Genomic DNA, 15,859 nt, shown 5'->3' on the forward strand with positions numbered 1-15,859 from the left:
AACCCAAGGCCTCTCTGCAGAGTCAGCTAGTGTTAACACAATCACATCAGCACAAGTCAGAGTATGTAGTGTGTGCCCTCATACAGTAAAAGTACAAAACATTAGAAATGAATGTCATCCTTTAAAAAGTCAGGGTTTTTCAAATCATTGTTTATAAAATTCACATTTATTTTTAAAACAGTACAGGTTAGAATTACAGTTTGCTACTCATTGGCACCATGTCGCATCACTGATACTAGTTAAATAAGGGAATGGCATGTGAAGTCCATCTTCAAAATGAAAGTAGTGTAATTCATAATTGCAAAATAAAAATAAGTTGTTTGTAATGAATAGGAAAACAGTGTTTTTTGTTTGTTTTTTTTTTTGGCTGAGCCCAGGGCCTTAATATAACATGCAAGCAGCCTACCTACTCTTATCCCGAAGTTTTCTTTAAGCCCAAACTAGATGGAGCTGGTCAATACTGCTGCCAAAAGCTGCCTCAGAAAAAGCTCAAATGATGATGACTCAAGATCTGAGAGGCAGAAAATTTAAATAGTGTTGAAATTTATGGCTTATTTGAAGAATGAGATCAGCTTTGGAACCTAATCAATTTACATTTTAAAAATTTGTTCAAAGCATGTAATAAAAAAGTACTTTAAAAATTTTCATTTATGCTTACATATTTTCAGCAATCCTAGAAATGTTAAAACTATCCCTATCAACACAAAAAAGTTCAAGAATATAACTCTCTTCCCCCCCCCATCTTTTTTATTTTTATTTATTTATTTTTTTGAAAACAGGGTTTCTCGTAGCCCCGGCTGCCCTGGAACTCACTATATAGACCAGGAATGACTCTGAACTGTGGTTATGCTCTTGAGTGCTGGGATTATGGGGTACTACCACATGTACCTCAAATCTAGACGTTTTCTGTCAGTATTCTAGAAAAGACATCTAAAAATGGTCAGATCTAACTGAAGTTGACCTCTGGAGCTCACTGGAAACATGGATTCTGCTGAAAATAGTTTCAAGTAAAATACTGGTTTCAGAATTAAGCAGTTTAGAAAGTTAATGTAAAATGTCATACATTCACATGAGAAAAAGATCCTGCAGAGATGTCTAGTCACTAAACAATGCTCATGGGAAAACTTTTTTTCCCTGTGGCATTTTGAATGGCTCAAACTTAAAAAGTACAATAACACAGAGGCGAGGATCCTAAATGGTGATGTTGTTTTACATGATTATAAGAGGTGACCTAATTACAGATTAAATTCTAGGTATGTTACAACCAATATAACGACAGTAGTATTTGTTGATTCTCTGCCTGCATCTTCATCACCCAAGACCCCAATATACAGAGGGACATGGTGAATGGGGAAATTTCCCTGTGGATGTATACTGCAGTGGTAGACCACTACAAAGTAAGGCTTCCTAGAAGTTGTTCCTATGGGAGAATTAAAAAGTTGATGCTGCTATGTCCAAGGCAGAGTTTTAATTTTTTTCTTTTTTTTTTGCTCCTTAGAATCTTGCAAGTCATAAGTCCCATGCTTTTCTTTTTTCTCCAATGGAGAAGGGTACATGTTTTCATCTTTGAACTGAGGTCTGCATTCCCATAAAGAAATTTAGCATTTAGGAAGATTTGCAAGAAACTTAAAGTAAAATGGATGGTGGTTACATGTACCTCACTTTAATAGTAGACCAAATCAGCAAGTGGGCCTTTAACCAGTTGTGTGCGAGGTGATGGGACAAGCAGTGATCGGTTTTGAGAAAGACCAAAAGGAAACTATTAAATACTGCCCTCTTCCATTGTAGAATGGGAAAGAGTAAATACAGTTAAGTGAGAACCTTACCAAAACAATAAGTAGTCTCTAGGTCAGGTGTGGTGGTGCACATCTGTAGTCTCAGCACTCGAAAGCTGAGATGGGGGATCATGAGTTCAAGGCCAGACTGTGCAACTTTGAGATCTTGCCGCAAAACATAAAAGTGTTAAATACTAAAAAGTTACTGCATTTCTAGTTTTTCTCTGAGGCTTGTGAACTTTTAAAGTGCATTAGGAGATGTACAGGCACATCCAATGTTAGCTGGACAGCTGAGAAGGAAGCAACCTGCAGCTGTACTATTAACACGGGCCTGTGCAGGATAAGGATAAGGCAGACTGTGGGCTGTGCTAACTGGCCATTAAAGGTTGTATGATTAGCATTCCATAGAAAATATTAGGCTTTAAGGTACTTAAAACTTGCTTTTTTGAAAATTCTGGATAACAGAAGGCCAAATAAATAATTATATGACTTATCCTTTCCATGAACGAATTGGATGCGTAGAAGATGTACCAATACTGACGGAAGAGCTTTCTGGATGCCTTGTACATGTGGCCATTGCCTCCACTGCAGGTCACTGGAACGCGGATTTGGGTCTGGAGTCTAGGGCAAGTTTGATGAACATCTCTGAATGAGCATTGCGTGACAGGAATCACAGACTCGCACTGGCTTGGGCGAAGAAGGCAAGGGCAGCTCGTTGTCAGAGCAGGCATTGCAGAAAATTTCCCCACAGTTTCTACAGTGGTGCTATTCAGTGGAAAAATACCAGGGGGAAAAAAAAAAACAATGAGAAGCCATTTTGCATAATATTTTCAGGCTTGGTTTCTACCTCCCTTACCTTTCTCTTGGAGAGTGAGAATTCCTTTTCACAGAGCTTACAGTGTGTTGCCTCTTTGTCTTTCAGCCAAACCAGTCCCTAGTAGGAAAACGGTATCAGTGTTCAAATAGATAACATTAGACAGGACAGTGGGTTCTGGTTAACATGGTGGCATAGGAACCATGCCAAAACAGCCGAGGGGAGAAAAAGCAAAAAAAAAAAAAAAAAAAAAAACAGCAAAATAACGCTTCTACAAAAAAGTAAGGTGTATAAGAAATTAAAACAGTAGGAGAGAAGTAGGAGAGATTCAGAGTCCACACAAGCAGGCAGAAGGGGCCACAGCGGCCGGGCTCTCTGGAAACTCAAACATGAAGGGAGAACGGCAGAGGAGCAGATCCTGAGGTAGAGGATCACGTGGACCAGCAGGAGAACTAGAACCACCATGCACAGCCTCCCCTCCCCCACCACCAGTGCAAGCACCAGAGACCTGGGGAAGGGGGATCACTGCACCTGTGACCAGAGCAGCGATCCAACGACCCAGCCAGCCTACCTGAGCCCACAGCGCAGCAAAGAGGGACCCAAGCAGGAGCACAGCATACCAGACCAAAATCATCCCAAAAGGTAACTGGGATTACACCAGGTCAGTACCCGCCAAATAAACCTGGTATCTAAGCCTGAACCGGAAGTGCTAACTGCACCTTCCATATCAGGATAAATTTATGTTAAATCTGATGGATGGTCAGATTTGCTATTCTGTTTTTTGCTTTTGTTTTGGGTTGTTTTTTTTTTTTTTTTTTTTTTTTTGGTTTTTCGAGGTAGGGTCTTCTTAAATAAGCTAAATTTTGGGCTGGTTATTTGTTGCTTCTTGATTTATAGTGGCTTTGCTTCCTCTTCTGTTGTACATTAGAGAAGGGTCTCACTTTGGTCATAAGCTGACTTGGAACCCTCAACAGACCAGAAATCGTAACCTCCTTGTTGACAAGATTAAGGGTGTGGGGCACAACACACCCTAAGGGACACTGACTTTGTTAGAGGATCTGGTTGTCATAATACCTACTCTTGCATAAATACTCTGTGCTATTTTTCTTTAACATTTTCCATGATTATAAAAAAATATCCCATGGCAATTCTCCCCCTCCCCCCCCTCACTCTGTGCTGTTTTTCAATGAAAGTGTACATTGTTTAGTTAAATTTTAGAATCTGCCTGTATTTGGTTCCACTCAGCCTACTTGAATACTCTCATAGCAGGCAAACCCAACACCTAGGGTCACTTGTAGATATTCTGAGTCTTGAGAGCCACACCTAGCACCTTAAGCTTCTACCCTGAAGATATATAACATCAGATTGATACATCTAATAATACTGTAGCTAACAAGAAGATCCAAGCATTAAATTAACTCAAGATGCAAAAATGTATACATTATAACACAAGAAACATCAAGAAAATATAAATCCACCAAAAAGTATTAATGCATCAAAAATGACCTCCAGTGAGAATGAGTTAGAGGAAATGCCTGAGGAAGATTTCAAAAGAATGATTATAAATATGTTCAAAGAAGTCAAAGAGGAAATCAAAGGAACCAAAGCAGAAACAGGACACCAATTTAATGAATTAAAGAGGTCAATATAAGACATAAGTAAGTAGAAATAATAAAGAAAAACCAGTCAGAATTACTAGCAATGAAGAACGCAGTTAATGAAAAGAAAAAACACTGTAGAAAAATCTCACCAGTAGAATGGATGAAGGAGAGGACAGAATATCTAAACTAGAAGACCAGGTGGTAGATCTAATACTGTCCGAGAAAGAGAAACTAATAGGAAAGTATGAATGGGAATTTCAAGATATTCAGGACACTATAAAAAGATCAAACAAGAATTCAGGGCATAGTAGAAGAATTTCACTCCAAAGGCATAGTAGGCATCTTCAAGATCACAGAAGAAAACTTTCCCCAAATTGGGAAAGAGGTGCCAATGCAGATACAGGAATCCTTTAGAACACTAACCAGACAAAACCTGGAAAGAACCTGTACTCTCCATGTTATAATTAAACTACCAAACATACAAACTTTCAAAGAAAAAATATAGAAAGCAGTTAGAAAAATCAAGTTACCTACAAAGGCAAGCCCATCAGGATCACATCAGATTACTCAACACAAACTTGGAGTGATGTTTTCCAAGTTCTGAAAGATAACAACTGTCAACCAATTAACAGGTCATCCCAACAAAGAATAAACAGAGGCATCTGGGTTAAATGAGGTCATAGAAGAAATGGACCTAACAGATATATACAGTACATTTCATCCAAATGCTGCAGAACATACATTCTTTTCAGCAGCACATGGAACATTCTCTAAAAATACTCAGACCGTATAAAGGACAGTGGAGGGCTGGAGAGATGGTTAGCAGTCAAGGCACTTGCCTACAAAGCCAAGGGACCCAGGTTTGATTCCCCAGGACCCATACAAGCCAGATGCATAAGGTGGAGCATGCATCTGGATTTCGTTTGCAGTAACTGGAGGCCCTGGCATGCCCATTTTCTGTCTGCTTCTTTCAAATATATATATATATATATGGCCTCAAACTCACAGTGATCCTCCTACCTTTGCCTCCCTAGTGCTGGGATTAAAGGCATGCACTACCATGCCCAGCTTTAAATATGTATTTTTATATTTATTTATTTGAGAGCAACAGACAGAGAAAGAGGCAGAGAAAGGGTGAAAATGGACACATCAGGGCCTCCAGCCACTGCAAACAAACTCCAGATGCATGTGCTACCTTGTGCATCTGGTTTACATGGGTCCTGGGGAATTGAGCCTTGAACCGGGATCCGTAGGCTTCACAGGCAAGAGCTTTAACTGCTGAGCCATCTCTCCAGCCCCTAAGTATATTTTTTTCAATATATATATTTTAAATTTTATTTATTCATTTGAGAGAGAGAATGGGTATGTCAGGGCCTCCAGCCATTGCAAACTCCCAAGTACATGTGCCCCCTTATGCATCTGGCTTACATGGGTCCTGGAGAATCGAACTGGGATCCTTTGGCTTTGCAGGCAAATGCCTTAACCACTAAGCCATAAAGGACAGGGCTGAAGAGATGGCTTAGCAGTTAAGACACTCAGCAATTGGGAGGCAGAGGTAGGAGGAATGCTGTGAGTTTGAGGCCAGCCTAAATTATTACCTGGCTAGAGTGTGACCCAATCTTGAAAAACCAAAAAGGACAGTAAAAGGCTAGAAAGATGCAGCAGTTAAAAGGTACTTGGCTTGGGCTGGAGAGATGGCTTAGCGGTTAAGTGCTTGCCTGTGAAGCCTAAGGACCCCGGTTTGAGGCTCGGTTCCCCAGGTCCCACGTTAGCCAGATGTACAAGGGGGCGCACGCGTCTGGAGTTCGTTTGCAGTGCTGGAAGCCCTGGCGCGCCCATTCTCTCTCTCTCCCTCTATCTGTCTTTCTCTCTGTGTCTGTCACTCTCAAATAAATAAATAAAAATAAAAAATAAAAAAAGGTACTTGGCTTGCCATCCACATAAAGCTGACAAAAAAAGCAGCTTAGACACCTGGTGTTTGTTTCCAGTTACAAGAGATAGTGGCGCTGACATGCATGCACACATGTGCACATGCACACACACACACACACACACAATTAAGCAAGGCAAAGATTTTTGCCCAAGAATATTTTGGAAGGAATAGATGAGTGTCCTAAGACCTGGGTAAGGCTGGATGCACTAAGTGGCCCAAGTATATCTGGAATTGATGTGCAGCAGCAGGCGACCCCGGTGCGCCCACACACACTCTGCCTCCTTCTCAAATAGTTAAAAAATATTGATTAGTAAGACCCTGCCTTGAAGAAACAAATAACAACAACAAAAAAATAAAACATTAAATAGAGCACACACCTTTAATCCCAGCACCCGGGAGGCAGAGGTAAGGAGGATCATATTGAGTTCAAGGCCACCCTGAGACTACATGGTGAATTCCAAGTCAGCCTGAGCTAGAGTGAGACCCTACCTCGAAGGAAAAAAAAAAGATTAAATAAAAAGTCCTGCTGGGCGTGGTGGCGCACGCCTTTAATCCCAGCACTTGGGAGGCAGAGGTAGGAGGATTGCCATGAGTTCAAGGCCACCCTGAGATGACAGAGTTAATTCCAGGTCAGCCTGGACCAGAGTGAGACCCTACCTCGAAAAACCAAAAAAAAATAAGAGGGGCTGGAAAAATGGCTCAGCACTTGAGGCATCTGCCAACAAAAGCCTAAGGACCGGGTTATGATTCCCTAGGACCCACATAAGCCAGATGCACAAGGTAGCGCAAGCATCTGGAGTTTGTTTGCAGTGGCTGGAGACCCAGGATGTGCCCATTCTCTCTCCTAACAAGTAAATAGATCATTTTAAAAATAATTTTAAAAGACAATAGAAAAGGAAGTGTTTGGGAAGAGGAGGAGGTTTAAAACATTAGTCCAACACGCATCAGGAAGAAGCTGGGCACAGTGGTCCACACCTGTGACCTGACATTGACACAGCTCTACCTTTGGAGACATTTACAGACACACTTTCCAGTCAAAGCAAACACTTGCTTACCTGTAATGCTTTGTTAGCTTCTTTTATATCTTCTATTTTAAGTTTGGACCTAAAACATTAAAAGCAGGTCCAAATTTTAGTATACATTTAAATACAGATGACTCAAACACATGACACATGGGTACTGTTTTTATACAGAATATAACTTAACAATCTTCTCTCATTACTATGATATTTTATATTTTTCTCTATTTTCTAAACATCCTAAAGCAAAAATGAGTATTTCAGATTTACACAACTTCCTTTGGTTTTGATACAGGGTCTCACTATAGTCCAGGCTGACCTAAAATTTACTAGGTAGCCCAGGCTCACCTCAGAATTCACAGCAATCCTCCTACATACGCCTCTCAAGTGCTGGGATTAAAGGTGTGTGCCACCACACCTGACTTTATTTATTTATTTGTTTTTTTAGTGCTATAGGCTGGCCTTGAACATACTATGCAGCTGAGGATGACCTTGAACTCAGGATCCTCCTGCCTCCCTCTCCCCAAGTGCTGAGATGACAAGCATGTTCCACCCAGAACCCCAGTGATACTTTCCTAAGCCTTTACTCCAAAAGGTATGATAAACCTCATCTCTATTTTGCACAATGCTGGCTCTGTTACCAAAGAGTCTGAAAGCTCTCTGGACATTTCCAAAACTCAACTTGTTGCCCTGGCAAAAAATAAGCTGAATTCTGTCACTGAAGAAATGAAATAAGATTTTGCTTTCCATCTTGGTAACATTCAGAGCCACAGTCTAATAGAATGAACATGGTTTTTTTTGTTTGTTTTTTAAGGTAGGGTCTCACTCTGGCCCAGGCTGACCTGGAATTCACTATGTAGTCCCAGGGTGGCCTCAAACTCATGGCCCTCCTCCTACCTCTGCCTACTGAGTACTGGGATTAAAGGCGTGTGCCACCACACCTGGCTGAACATAAGTTTTAATAAAATCTCTTCAGTCTTATTTTTTGGTCTTAAAATAGCTGCTTTGCTTTTCTTCAGTAGTTCATGTCTTTTCCCTGTATTACAACTTCTGCCTTAGCCTGGTTCTCTCCATCTTTTCGAGTCAACAAGTGCTTTAGTTGAAGGGAAAACAGAAAGTTACTCGCTGAGCTTGCCACCAAGTTCTTGGAGGGCTTGCTCCTGCTCGTGATAGACTTTCTTCAGCTGCTGGTTTTCATCTTGCAGACTAAGAAATTCCTTCAAACAAAAAGACAGAAAATGCAATTTAAAAAGAGACATGGAAAACCACATTGTATAAATATCCTTAGCTTAGTTTCATTTGTTTATTTTTTGTGTTTTTCAAGGCAGAGTCTCATTTTGTGACTCCATGCTGATATTAAAAACATGAGCCACCACTCCTTTTCCTGTCACTGAGGCATCTGTGCAGGTGGTTTCTGGCCACCCCAGCTGCAAGCTGGCTGGCAGGCTTTGGCAGTTGAGTCACCAACCCTACACCCAGGAGAATTTATAAGTATAAGGCCAGTCTTGGGGCTGGCGCAATGCTTCAGTGGTTAAAGGAACTTGCTTGTAAAGCTTGACAGCCTGGGTTCAATTCCCCAGTACCCACACCAGAGGCGCAAAGTGGTGCATGCATCTGGAATGAGTTTGCATCAGCAAGAGGCTCTAGCATGCTCATTCTCTCTCACAAATAATAGCAGCACTAGGGAGGCAGAGGTAGGAGTACCAATGTAAGTTCAAGGACTACAGAGTGAGTTCCAGGTCCACCTGGGCGAGAATAAGATGTTGTTACTTGGGGGGGGGGGGGGCGGGGAGGAAACCAGGGCTATAGAGATGGCTTAGCAGTTAAGGTGCTTGCCTGTGAAGACCAAGGACCCAGGTTCGATTTCCCAGGACCCACATAAGTTGGATGCACAGATGGTACATGCATCTGGAATTCATTTGCAGTGGCTAGAGGCCCTAGTGTGCAGATTCTCTTTCAAAAACAAAATAAAGTTGCTGGGCGTGGTGGCACACGCCTTTAATTCCAGCACTCTGGAGGCAGAGGTAGGAAGATCACAGTGAGTTCAAGGCCACCCTGAGACTCCATAGTGAATTCCAGGTCAGCCTGGGCTAGAGCGAGACTCTACCTTGAAAAACCAAAAACCAAAAGCCAAACAAACGAAAAAACCCACTATTTACTTTTTTAAGACTAATGACTTGTTGGGACTCGTTTCTAAGATGAGATAAGGCATCTTTCTCCTTCTGAAGATCTTCCTGCAAAGTCTGCCTCCATTCCTTCTCGATCTTCAAATCGGTCTCCAGTTGCACGCTGGAACGACAAAAACAAGCTCAGCGCTGCTTCCCAGCTGACTGTAAGTGTGCTCTGTGCCACAAACATCTGCTTTGTTACCTTCCACTCTATTTAATGGGGGGTGGGCAAGTAAAGAGAAAGAGAATGGGCCTGCCAGGGCCTCCAGCCACCGCAGATGAACTCCAGATGCACGAGCCACTTTGTTTTTCTGGCTTTATGTCAGAACTGGGGAAATGAATCCAGGTTCTGAGGCTCTGCAGGCAAGCAAGCAGCTTAACCCCTGAACTTTTCAGCCCACCTCTAGCATTTCTTGAGATCCGTCTTGCTTTTCTTTTCTTTCTTTTTCTTTTTCTTTTTTTTTTTTTTCAAGGTAGGGTCTTGCTCTAGCTCAGGCTGACCTGGAACTTACTATGTAGTCTCAGGATGCCCTCACACTCATGGTGATCTTCCTACCCTGTCTCATAAGTGCTGGGATTAAAGGCGTGTACTACCATGCCAGCTCCCATTTTCCTGGTTTGTTTTTGTTTTGTTTTGAGATATGGTCTTGCTCTAGCCAGACTGACCTGGAATTTCCTATGTAGTCTCAGGGTGGCCTTGAACCCATGGCAATCCTACCTCTGCCTCTCGTTCTTTTTTTTTTTTAAATGATATATATAAAACTTTCACTTATTCGCTAGGAGAGAAAGAGAAAATATGGAATGCTAGGGCCTCAAGCCACTGCATATTAATTCCAGATACATGTGTCACTTTGTGCATCTCACTTTACACAGGTACTGGGGAATCAAACCCAGGCTGTCGGCTTTACAAGCAAGCACTTTATCTGCTGAGCCATCTCTCCAGCCCTCCATTTTTTCCTTCCTTTCACCTTTCCACTAACATGAATAGACTGTTAGTCTTGTTAAATAGGGTCTCATGTAGCCCAGGATAGCCTTCAACTCCCTAGGTAGCCAAAGATGACCTGCAACTCCTGAGGTGTCTGGACTATAGGCATGTGCTACCCCAACCAGCTCTTTTTACTCGTCATTTATTCGTTCATTATCGGAAGCATTGAGCCCAGGGTCTCATGCATGATGCCTGGTCAGCCCTCTACCACTGACCTCCATCCCCAGCCTTCTTTCCAGTAATTTTTGGGGAGGGTGATCTGGAACATACATACAAAGTGAAGTAAGTCATCATGGCACTTTCATACACAGCACATCTTTACACTTTGCTCTGGTTCACCCTCCTCAGCACGTCCTCTTGCCCTCTATCTGCCCCCTTCCTCCACCAGCCGATCACCTCTTCTGCTTTCTCACGACTTCCTCTCCCTCCCTCCCTCCCTCCTAAGCACTCCTGTTGCTCAATGTGGGGCAGACAAGCGCTGCCATCAAGAAGCATGTTTTGAGATGGGCTCCTGCAGCCCAGGCGGATCCGTCCAACTCACAATGGAGCCGAGGATGACCTTGGGTTTCTGAACCTGCCTCCACCTCTGGGGATTACAGTTCTGCACCACGCCCAGCTCATGCATTGCTAGGGGCTGAACCTAGCCTTGTACATGCTAGAAAAGCATTCTAACACTGAGTTACAACCACAGCCAAAGTGTTCTTGATATTTATTATTCATTTTTCTTATTAAACTTTGTTTTAATGCGTGTCAACATTCTGTGACACATTAAAAATGTGAAGCACTTCATGAATTTGTGTGTATCTTTGCACATGGGCCATGCTAATCTCTGTGTCCTTCCAATCGTAGTGTGTGCGCCGCCGAAGCGAGCTCTGTTCCCGATTACTAAAGTGAACACTGGCCCTGGCACCATTAGATAAAACACTTTGGTATGCTACTGTTTGGAGCAACTTAGAACTGGAGCAAATTAAAACGAGGGTGGGTGTGAGGAAATGATGATAATACAAGTATAAACTAGTTGTTTATAGGAACAAATTACTCACAGCTGCTTCTCCTTCTGAGCGATTTGCCTCTGCAGCCCATCAGACTCGCTGAGACGCTCCTGGAGGTGTTTTTCCTCCTCGTCTTCAGCCTCCACCTGTGCCTTCTCCGCTCGCTGCAATCTGGTGTAATTCAAATCGACTGTGGGTAAAACTGAGGCTAGAACTAGGGTGTAAAAGGTGAAGAGGACAAATAAAAGAAAAATGGGGAAATAGAAACATTTCTAAATGAAAACAAAATTTGGGGGAAAACTCACAAACTCAAACATGAAAGAGCCACACAGTGTCTAGAAATTGTTGTGATTTTTTTTTTCAATACAGCATATAATAATGCCCAGAAACTATCTTCAAATTTGGTTTATTTATTTTTCATAGTTAACAGTGCAAAGCAATACAGCCTTTGTTTACCACTTATCTAGAGCGGAATGAGCCAGGTTTCAAAGCCCAGCAGGTCCGTCAGTGCTGCTTCAAGAACCGGGCAGGGCCCAGGCTGGGGGACGGGACGGCAGGTGAGCAAACCACCCGTTACGTCGGCTCAGGCGTGTGCGCCAGGAGTCAAGTGTGCTACAAGGCCTAGCACACGGAGCTCGGATGACTCCGGCAGTAACCTGGTGACGTCGTCCTTCCTTCCTGCAGGTCTTTATGCAATTGCGAAATTATGCCAAAGATTTGTGTGTGTGTATATATGCATATATATATGTATATATATAGTGTGTGTGTATATATGTGTACATGTATATATATGTGTGTGTATATATATTCATATTAAGAGTCAAAGAATTTAGTACTAGTTGGCTCATCCTCTAGAGATTAATATCACTTTTTGTTTGTTTGTCAAGGTAGGGTCTCGTTCTAACCCAGGCTGACCTGGAATTCACTATGTAGTTTCAGGCTGGCCTTGAACTCATGGCAGTCCTCCTACTTCTGCCCCCAAGTGCTGGGATTAAAGGCGTGCGCCACCACACCCTACTCCAAAGATTATTCCTCACCACTGAATATTAAAAAGTAGCTTCAAACATTGTGATTCACATTTTCCTGTTTTTATTTGTAAGTCATTGCTTTGCTCTAGGCTCCACTCCCTGCCTCCCTTTGCCATCAAAACTTTGGAGGCTTATTTTCAGTATTTTAATAAGAAAATATTCCCCAAGATTCAAGGGACATTAACTCTTTGTAAGGACTCACAGAGAAATTTCTACTCAGGTAACCAAACAAAAAGCCTCTTCATAATTTAAACTGCTACTAACGGGCAGGGCAGCGGCTGCGTAAGTCAGAGTGGACAGCTGCTTCCGGGGAAAGGAGCGCAACATCCATGGGACCCTCAGCTGCGTCTGAACTCGAACATTAAGGCGGCGGGGGCGTTCAGAATGGGCTGAGAGTGAGGTAGGCCTCGCACTTGTGCTATGGAAGGGGCAGGCCGCTGTTACAGCATGGGCCATCGGGGTAGAAGGTACTTTTGAAAACACAGTTTTAAAAATTCAGTAAGGGAGCCGTTAGGCAAAGGGTGGGCTAGTGGGAGAAAATATCTGTGCCAATACATGAGAACCAAAGGCTAATTTCTTTTGTAAACAACTTGTTTTCTATCAAAAAGTGGCTAAAAAGATAAAACTGCACTTGAAAATCCTGACCTCTTCATGGTTGATACTCAAGTCAGCGTGAGGCTGAGGAATGGGGGGGGGGGGGAGCCTGCGCGGCCGCACGGCCCGGCACCACCACAGCTGCCTAGGAAGTGTGCAGGGTCCCTACTGCCCTTTACAATACTGAAGGAACAGAGGAGATTCTAGAGTCATGGGTGGTTTCAGAAAGATATGTCTTTGACCAGCTTGTACTGGTCCTGAGTGTCGCTGCTGGCACTTTTCACCAGTGACATGGCAATCGTCCTAGTCTGAGTTAACAAATCATTGTCACTTCATAATGGAATGGACAGAAATCAAAGACAGAAAAAGGTAATAAAGATGTCCAAAATGTAAAAATGGGGATAAAGAAAACAAAAGAAAAGAAAGAAGAAGAAAGAGGATGTCAATAAAAGAATATCCATGTCAATAAAGCAGTACTAGTTATGTTTCTCTAAGTCGATTCACAGAAAGCAATGACAAGACACATGTTGACATCAACGTGACAGGGTAATGGAGGTACATTACATTTTCCAACAGTAGAGGTGAAGATGCCAATGTAAAGCAATTTAACTTAAACAAGTTCCTAGCTTGCGTTAGGCTCAGGGTCACGGCTCACAGAAACCAATGCCCTGAGGCTCAGAACAGGGCTTCCGAGGGAGAGTCGGTTAGTGGAGGGGTTGTGGCAATCACCGAGGTCACCCCGGGCTGTCCCGCGTGGGGCCGGCCTGGTGTTGGGTTACTCCAGGCTTTATTTGTGTTTGCTTTCGTTATAGATTGAACCACATGAAATTACAGGTGCTAGGCCTTTAAAAACTACCTACAAGAGGGCAACTTGATTCCATGCAACAGTCCAAAGAGGCAAAACCTGGTTCAGTTTCAAAGGAAAACAAGGCCCTAATTTAGCCTTCTTAATGGTCTCTGTAGCAGGTATCAGAGCTGAGGAGAGGAGGAGGAGGAAGGGAAGACAGACAACTATGGAAACACGTACCTTTGCTCTAGCTGCCTCATGGCTGTCGTAATTTTATTGGTCTTTTCCTCTAGTCGGGCAATTATTTCATTTTTTTCTTTCAAGCCATCTTCAGAGCCCTGTTTATAAAAACACACAAGTATGGTGGTTTGATTTTTGTTTTGTTTTGTTTTTCAAAGTAGGGTCTCACTCAAGCCCAGCTCAGGCTGACCTGGAATTTGCTATGTTGCCTCAGAGTGGCCTCGAACTCATGGTTGTCCTCCTACCTCTGCCTCCCAAGTGCTGGGATTAAAGGCGTGCACCACCACACCCAGCTTGATTTTTATTTTCATCAAACGTGAATGTTAGGCCAACTGGGTGACACATGCTTGTAACCTCACCCTCAAGAGGTAGAGGTAGGAAGATCATGAGTTCAACGTTTGAGTTTGAGGTCAGCCTAGGCTAGCCAGATCCTGTTGAGAGAAAGAACATTAAAAAAAGGAAGCCAACTAGGTGTGGTGGTGCACGCCTTTACTGCCAGTGCTTGGCAGGCAGAGGTAGGAAGATCACTGTGAGTTTAAGGATACCCCGAGACTACAGAGTGACTTCCAGGTCAGCCTGAGCTAGAGTGAGACCCTACATGTAAAAAAAAAAAAAGAAACAAAACAAACTGGGAGCAGGTATTGTAGCCTAGGCCTTTAATCCCAGCACTCAGGGAAGATTAAAAACCACAACAAAACAAGGGCTGGAGAGATGGCTCAGAGGCTTAGGCTCTTGCCTGCAAACCCTAACAATCTGAGTTAGATTCCCTCGTACTCGGGTAAAGTCAGTATGCATCTGGGGTTCCTACTCATTCCTCTATCTCTCTCTCTCTGTCTACATGTAAATATATATAATGTATAATGAATAAAAGAAAACAGGCTGGATTTATGGCTTAGTAGTTAAGGCACTTGCATGTGAAGCCTAAGGACCCAGGTTTGATTCCTCAGTACCCACGTAAACCAGATGCATATGGTGGCGCATGCACGGGAGTTTGTTTGTAGTGGCTAGAGGCCCCAGGGCACCCAATCTCTCTATATATGCCCCCCTCTGTCACTCAAATAGCCAGGCGTGGTGATGCACACCCTTAATCCCAGCACTCTGGAGGCAAAGGTAAGAAGATTGCTGTGAGTTTGACGCCAGCCTAGGGCTACAGACTAAGTTCCAGGTCAGCCTAGAGTGACAGCCTACCTTGAAAAAAATCAATATTAAAAGGGGAGAGGGGAGCCAAACTTACCCTTTTCTAATGAGCTTACTTTCAGAGACCTCATGACAACTGTTGTAGTCAGGTTCACATTGCTGGTAGAAATCACCCAACCAAGAGCAGCTTGTAGGAAAAGGAGGTTTATTTGGCTTACAGGCTCGAGGGGAAGCTCCATGTTGGCAGGGGAAAATGATGGCATGAGCAGAGGGTGGGCATCACCCCCCTGGCCCAAATAATGTGGACAACAGGAACAGGAGTGTGTGCCAAACACTGACATGGGGAAACTGGCTATAACACCTATAAGCCTCCCCCAACAATAAACTCCCTCCAAGAGGTGTTAATTCCCAAATCTCCATCAGCTGGGAACCTAGCATTCAGGACACCTAAATTTATGGGAAACACCTGAATCAAACCACCACAACTCACCTCTCCAAGATCCTAACTTTTTTTTTTTCTTTTTTTGAGGTAGGGTCTCACTCTATCTAGCCCAGTTCAGGCTGACCTGGAATTCACTGGGTAGTCTCAGCGTAGCATTGAACTCCCAGCAATCCTCCTACCTCTGCTTCCCAAGCACTGGGATTAAAAGTGGGCGCCACCACACCCAGCTAACTTGTTTTGTTTAATATTTTATTTTTATTTATTTGTTAGAAATAGAGAACAAATGGACATGCCAGGGCCTCTAGCCATTGCAAACAAACTCCAGACATATGCGCCATGTGCAT

The 15,859-nt window shown here is 43.1% G+C and overlaps 1 protein-coding gene and 1 pseudogene across 7 annotated transcripts in view; both read right to left on the reverse strand.

The window, feature by feature from the left end:
* Positions 1-133: 133 nt before the first annotated feature.
* Rufy2 (RUN and FYVE domain containing 2) overlaps positions 134-15,859 on the reverse strand; it is a 39,815-nt gene continuing 24,089 nt past the window's right edge. For 5 of the 7 annotated variants that reach the window (XM_045137668.1, XM_045137670.1, XM_045137667.1 and 2 more), the window contains exons 12-18: positions 13,937-14,034; positions 11,339-11,458; positions 9,302-9,431; positions 8,265-8,359; positions 7,179-7,227; positions 2,632-2,709; positions 134-2,540 (exon numbers count right to left, since the gene is read on the reverse strand). In XM_045137668.1, the coding sequence (XP_044993603.1) occupies positions 2,397-2,540; positions 2,632-2,709; positions 7,179-7,227; positions 8,265-8,359; positions 9,302-9,431; positions 11,339-11,458; positions 13,937-14,034 (714 nt within the window). In that variant the 3' untranslated portion in view covers positions 134-2,396. Of the gene's footprint in view, positions 2,541-2,631; positions 2,710-7,178; positions 7,228-8,264; positions 8,360-9,301; positions 9,432-11,338; positions 11,502-11,677; positions 13,240-13,936; positions 14,035-15,859 lie in introns of those variants that run through there. The other 2 variants (XR_006634151.1, XM_045137671.1) reach the window with 2 other exon arrangements.
* Positions 11,066-11,166, reverse strand: LOC123455874 (annotated as a pseudogene).

The sequence above is a fragment of the Jaculus jaculus genome, chromosome 18, assembly GCF_020740685.1.
Source record: "Jaculus jaculus isolate mJacJac1 chromosome 18, mJacJac1.mat.Y.cur, whole genome shotgun sequence".
NCBI lineage: Eukaryota > Metazoa > Chordata > Mammalia > Rodentia > Dipodidae > Jaculus > Jaculus jaculus.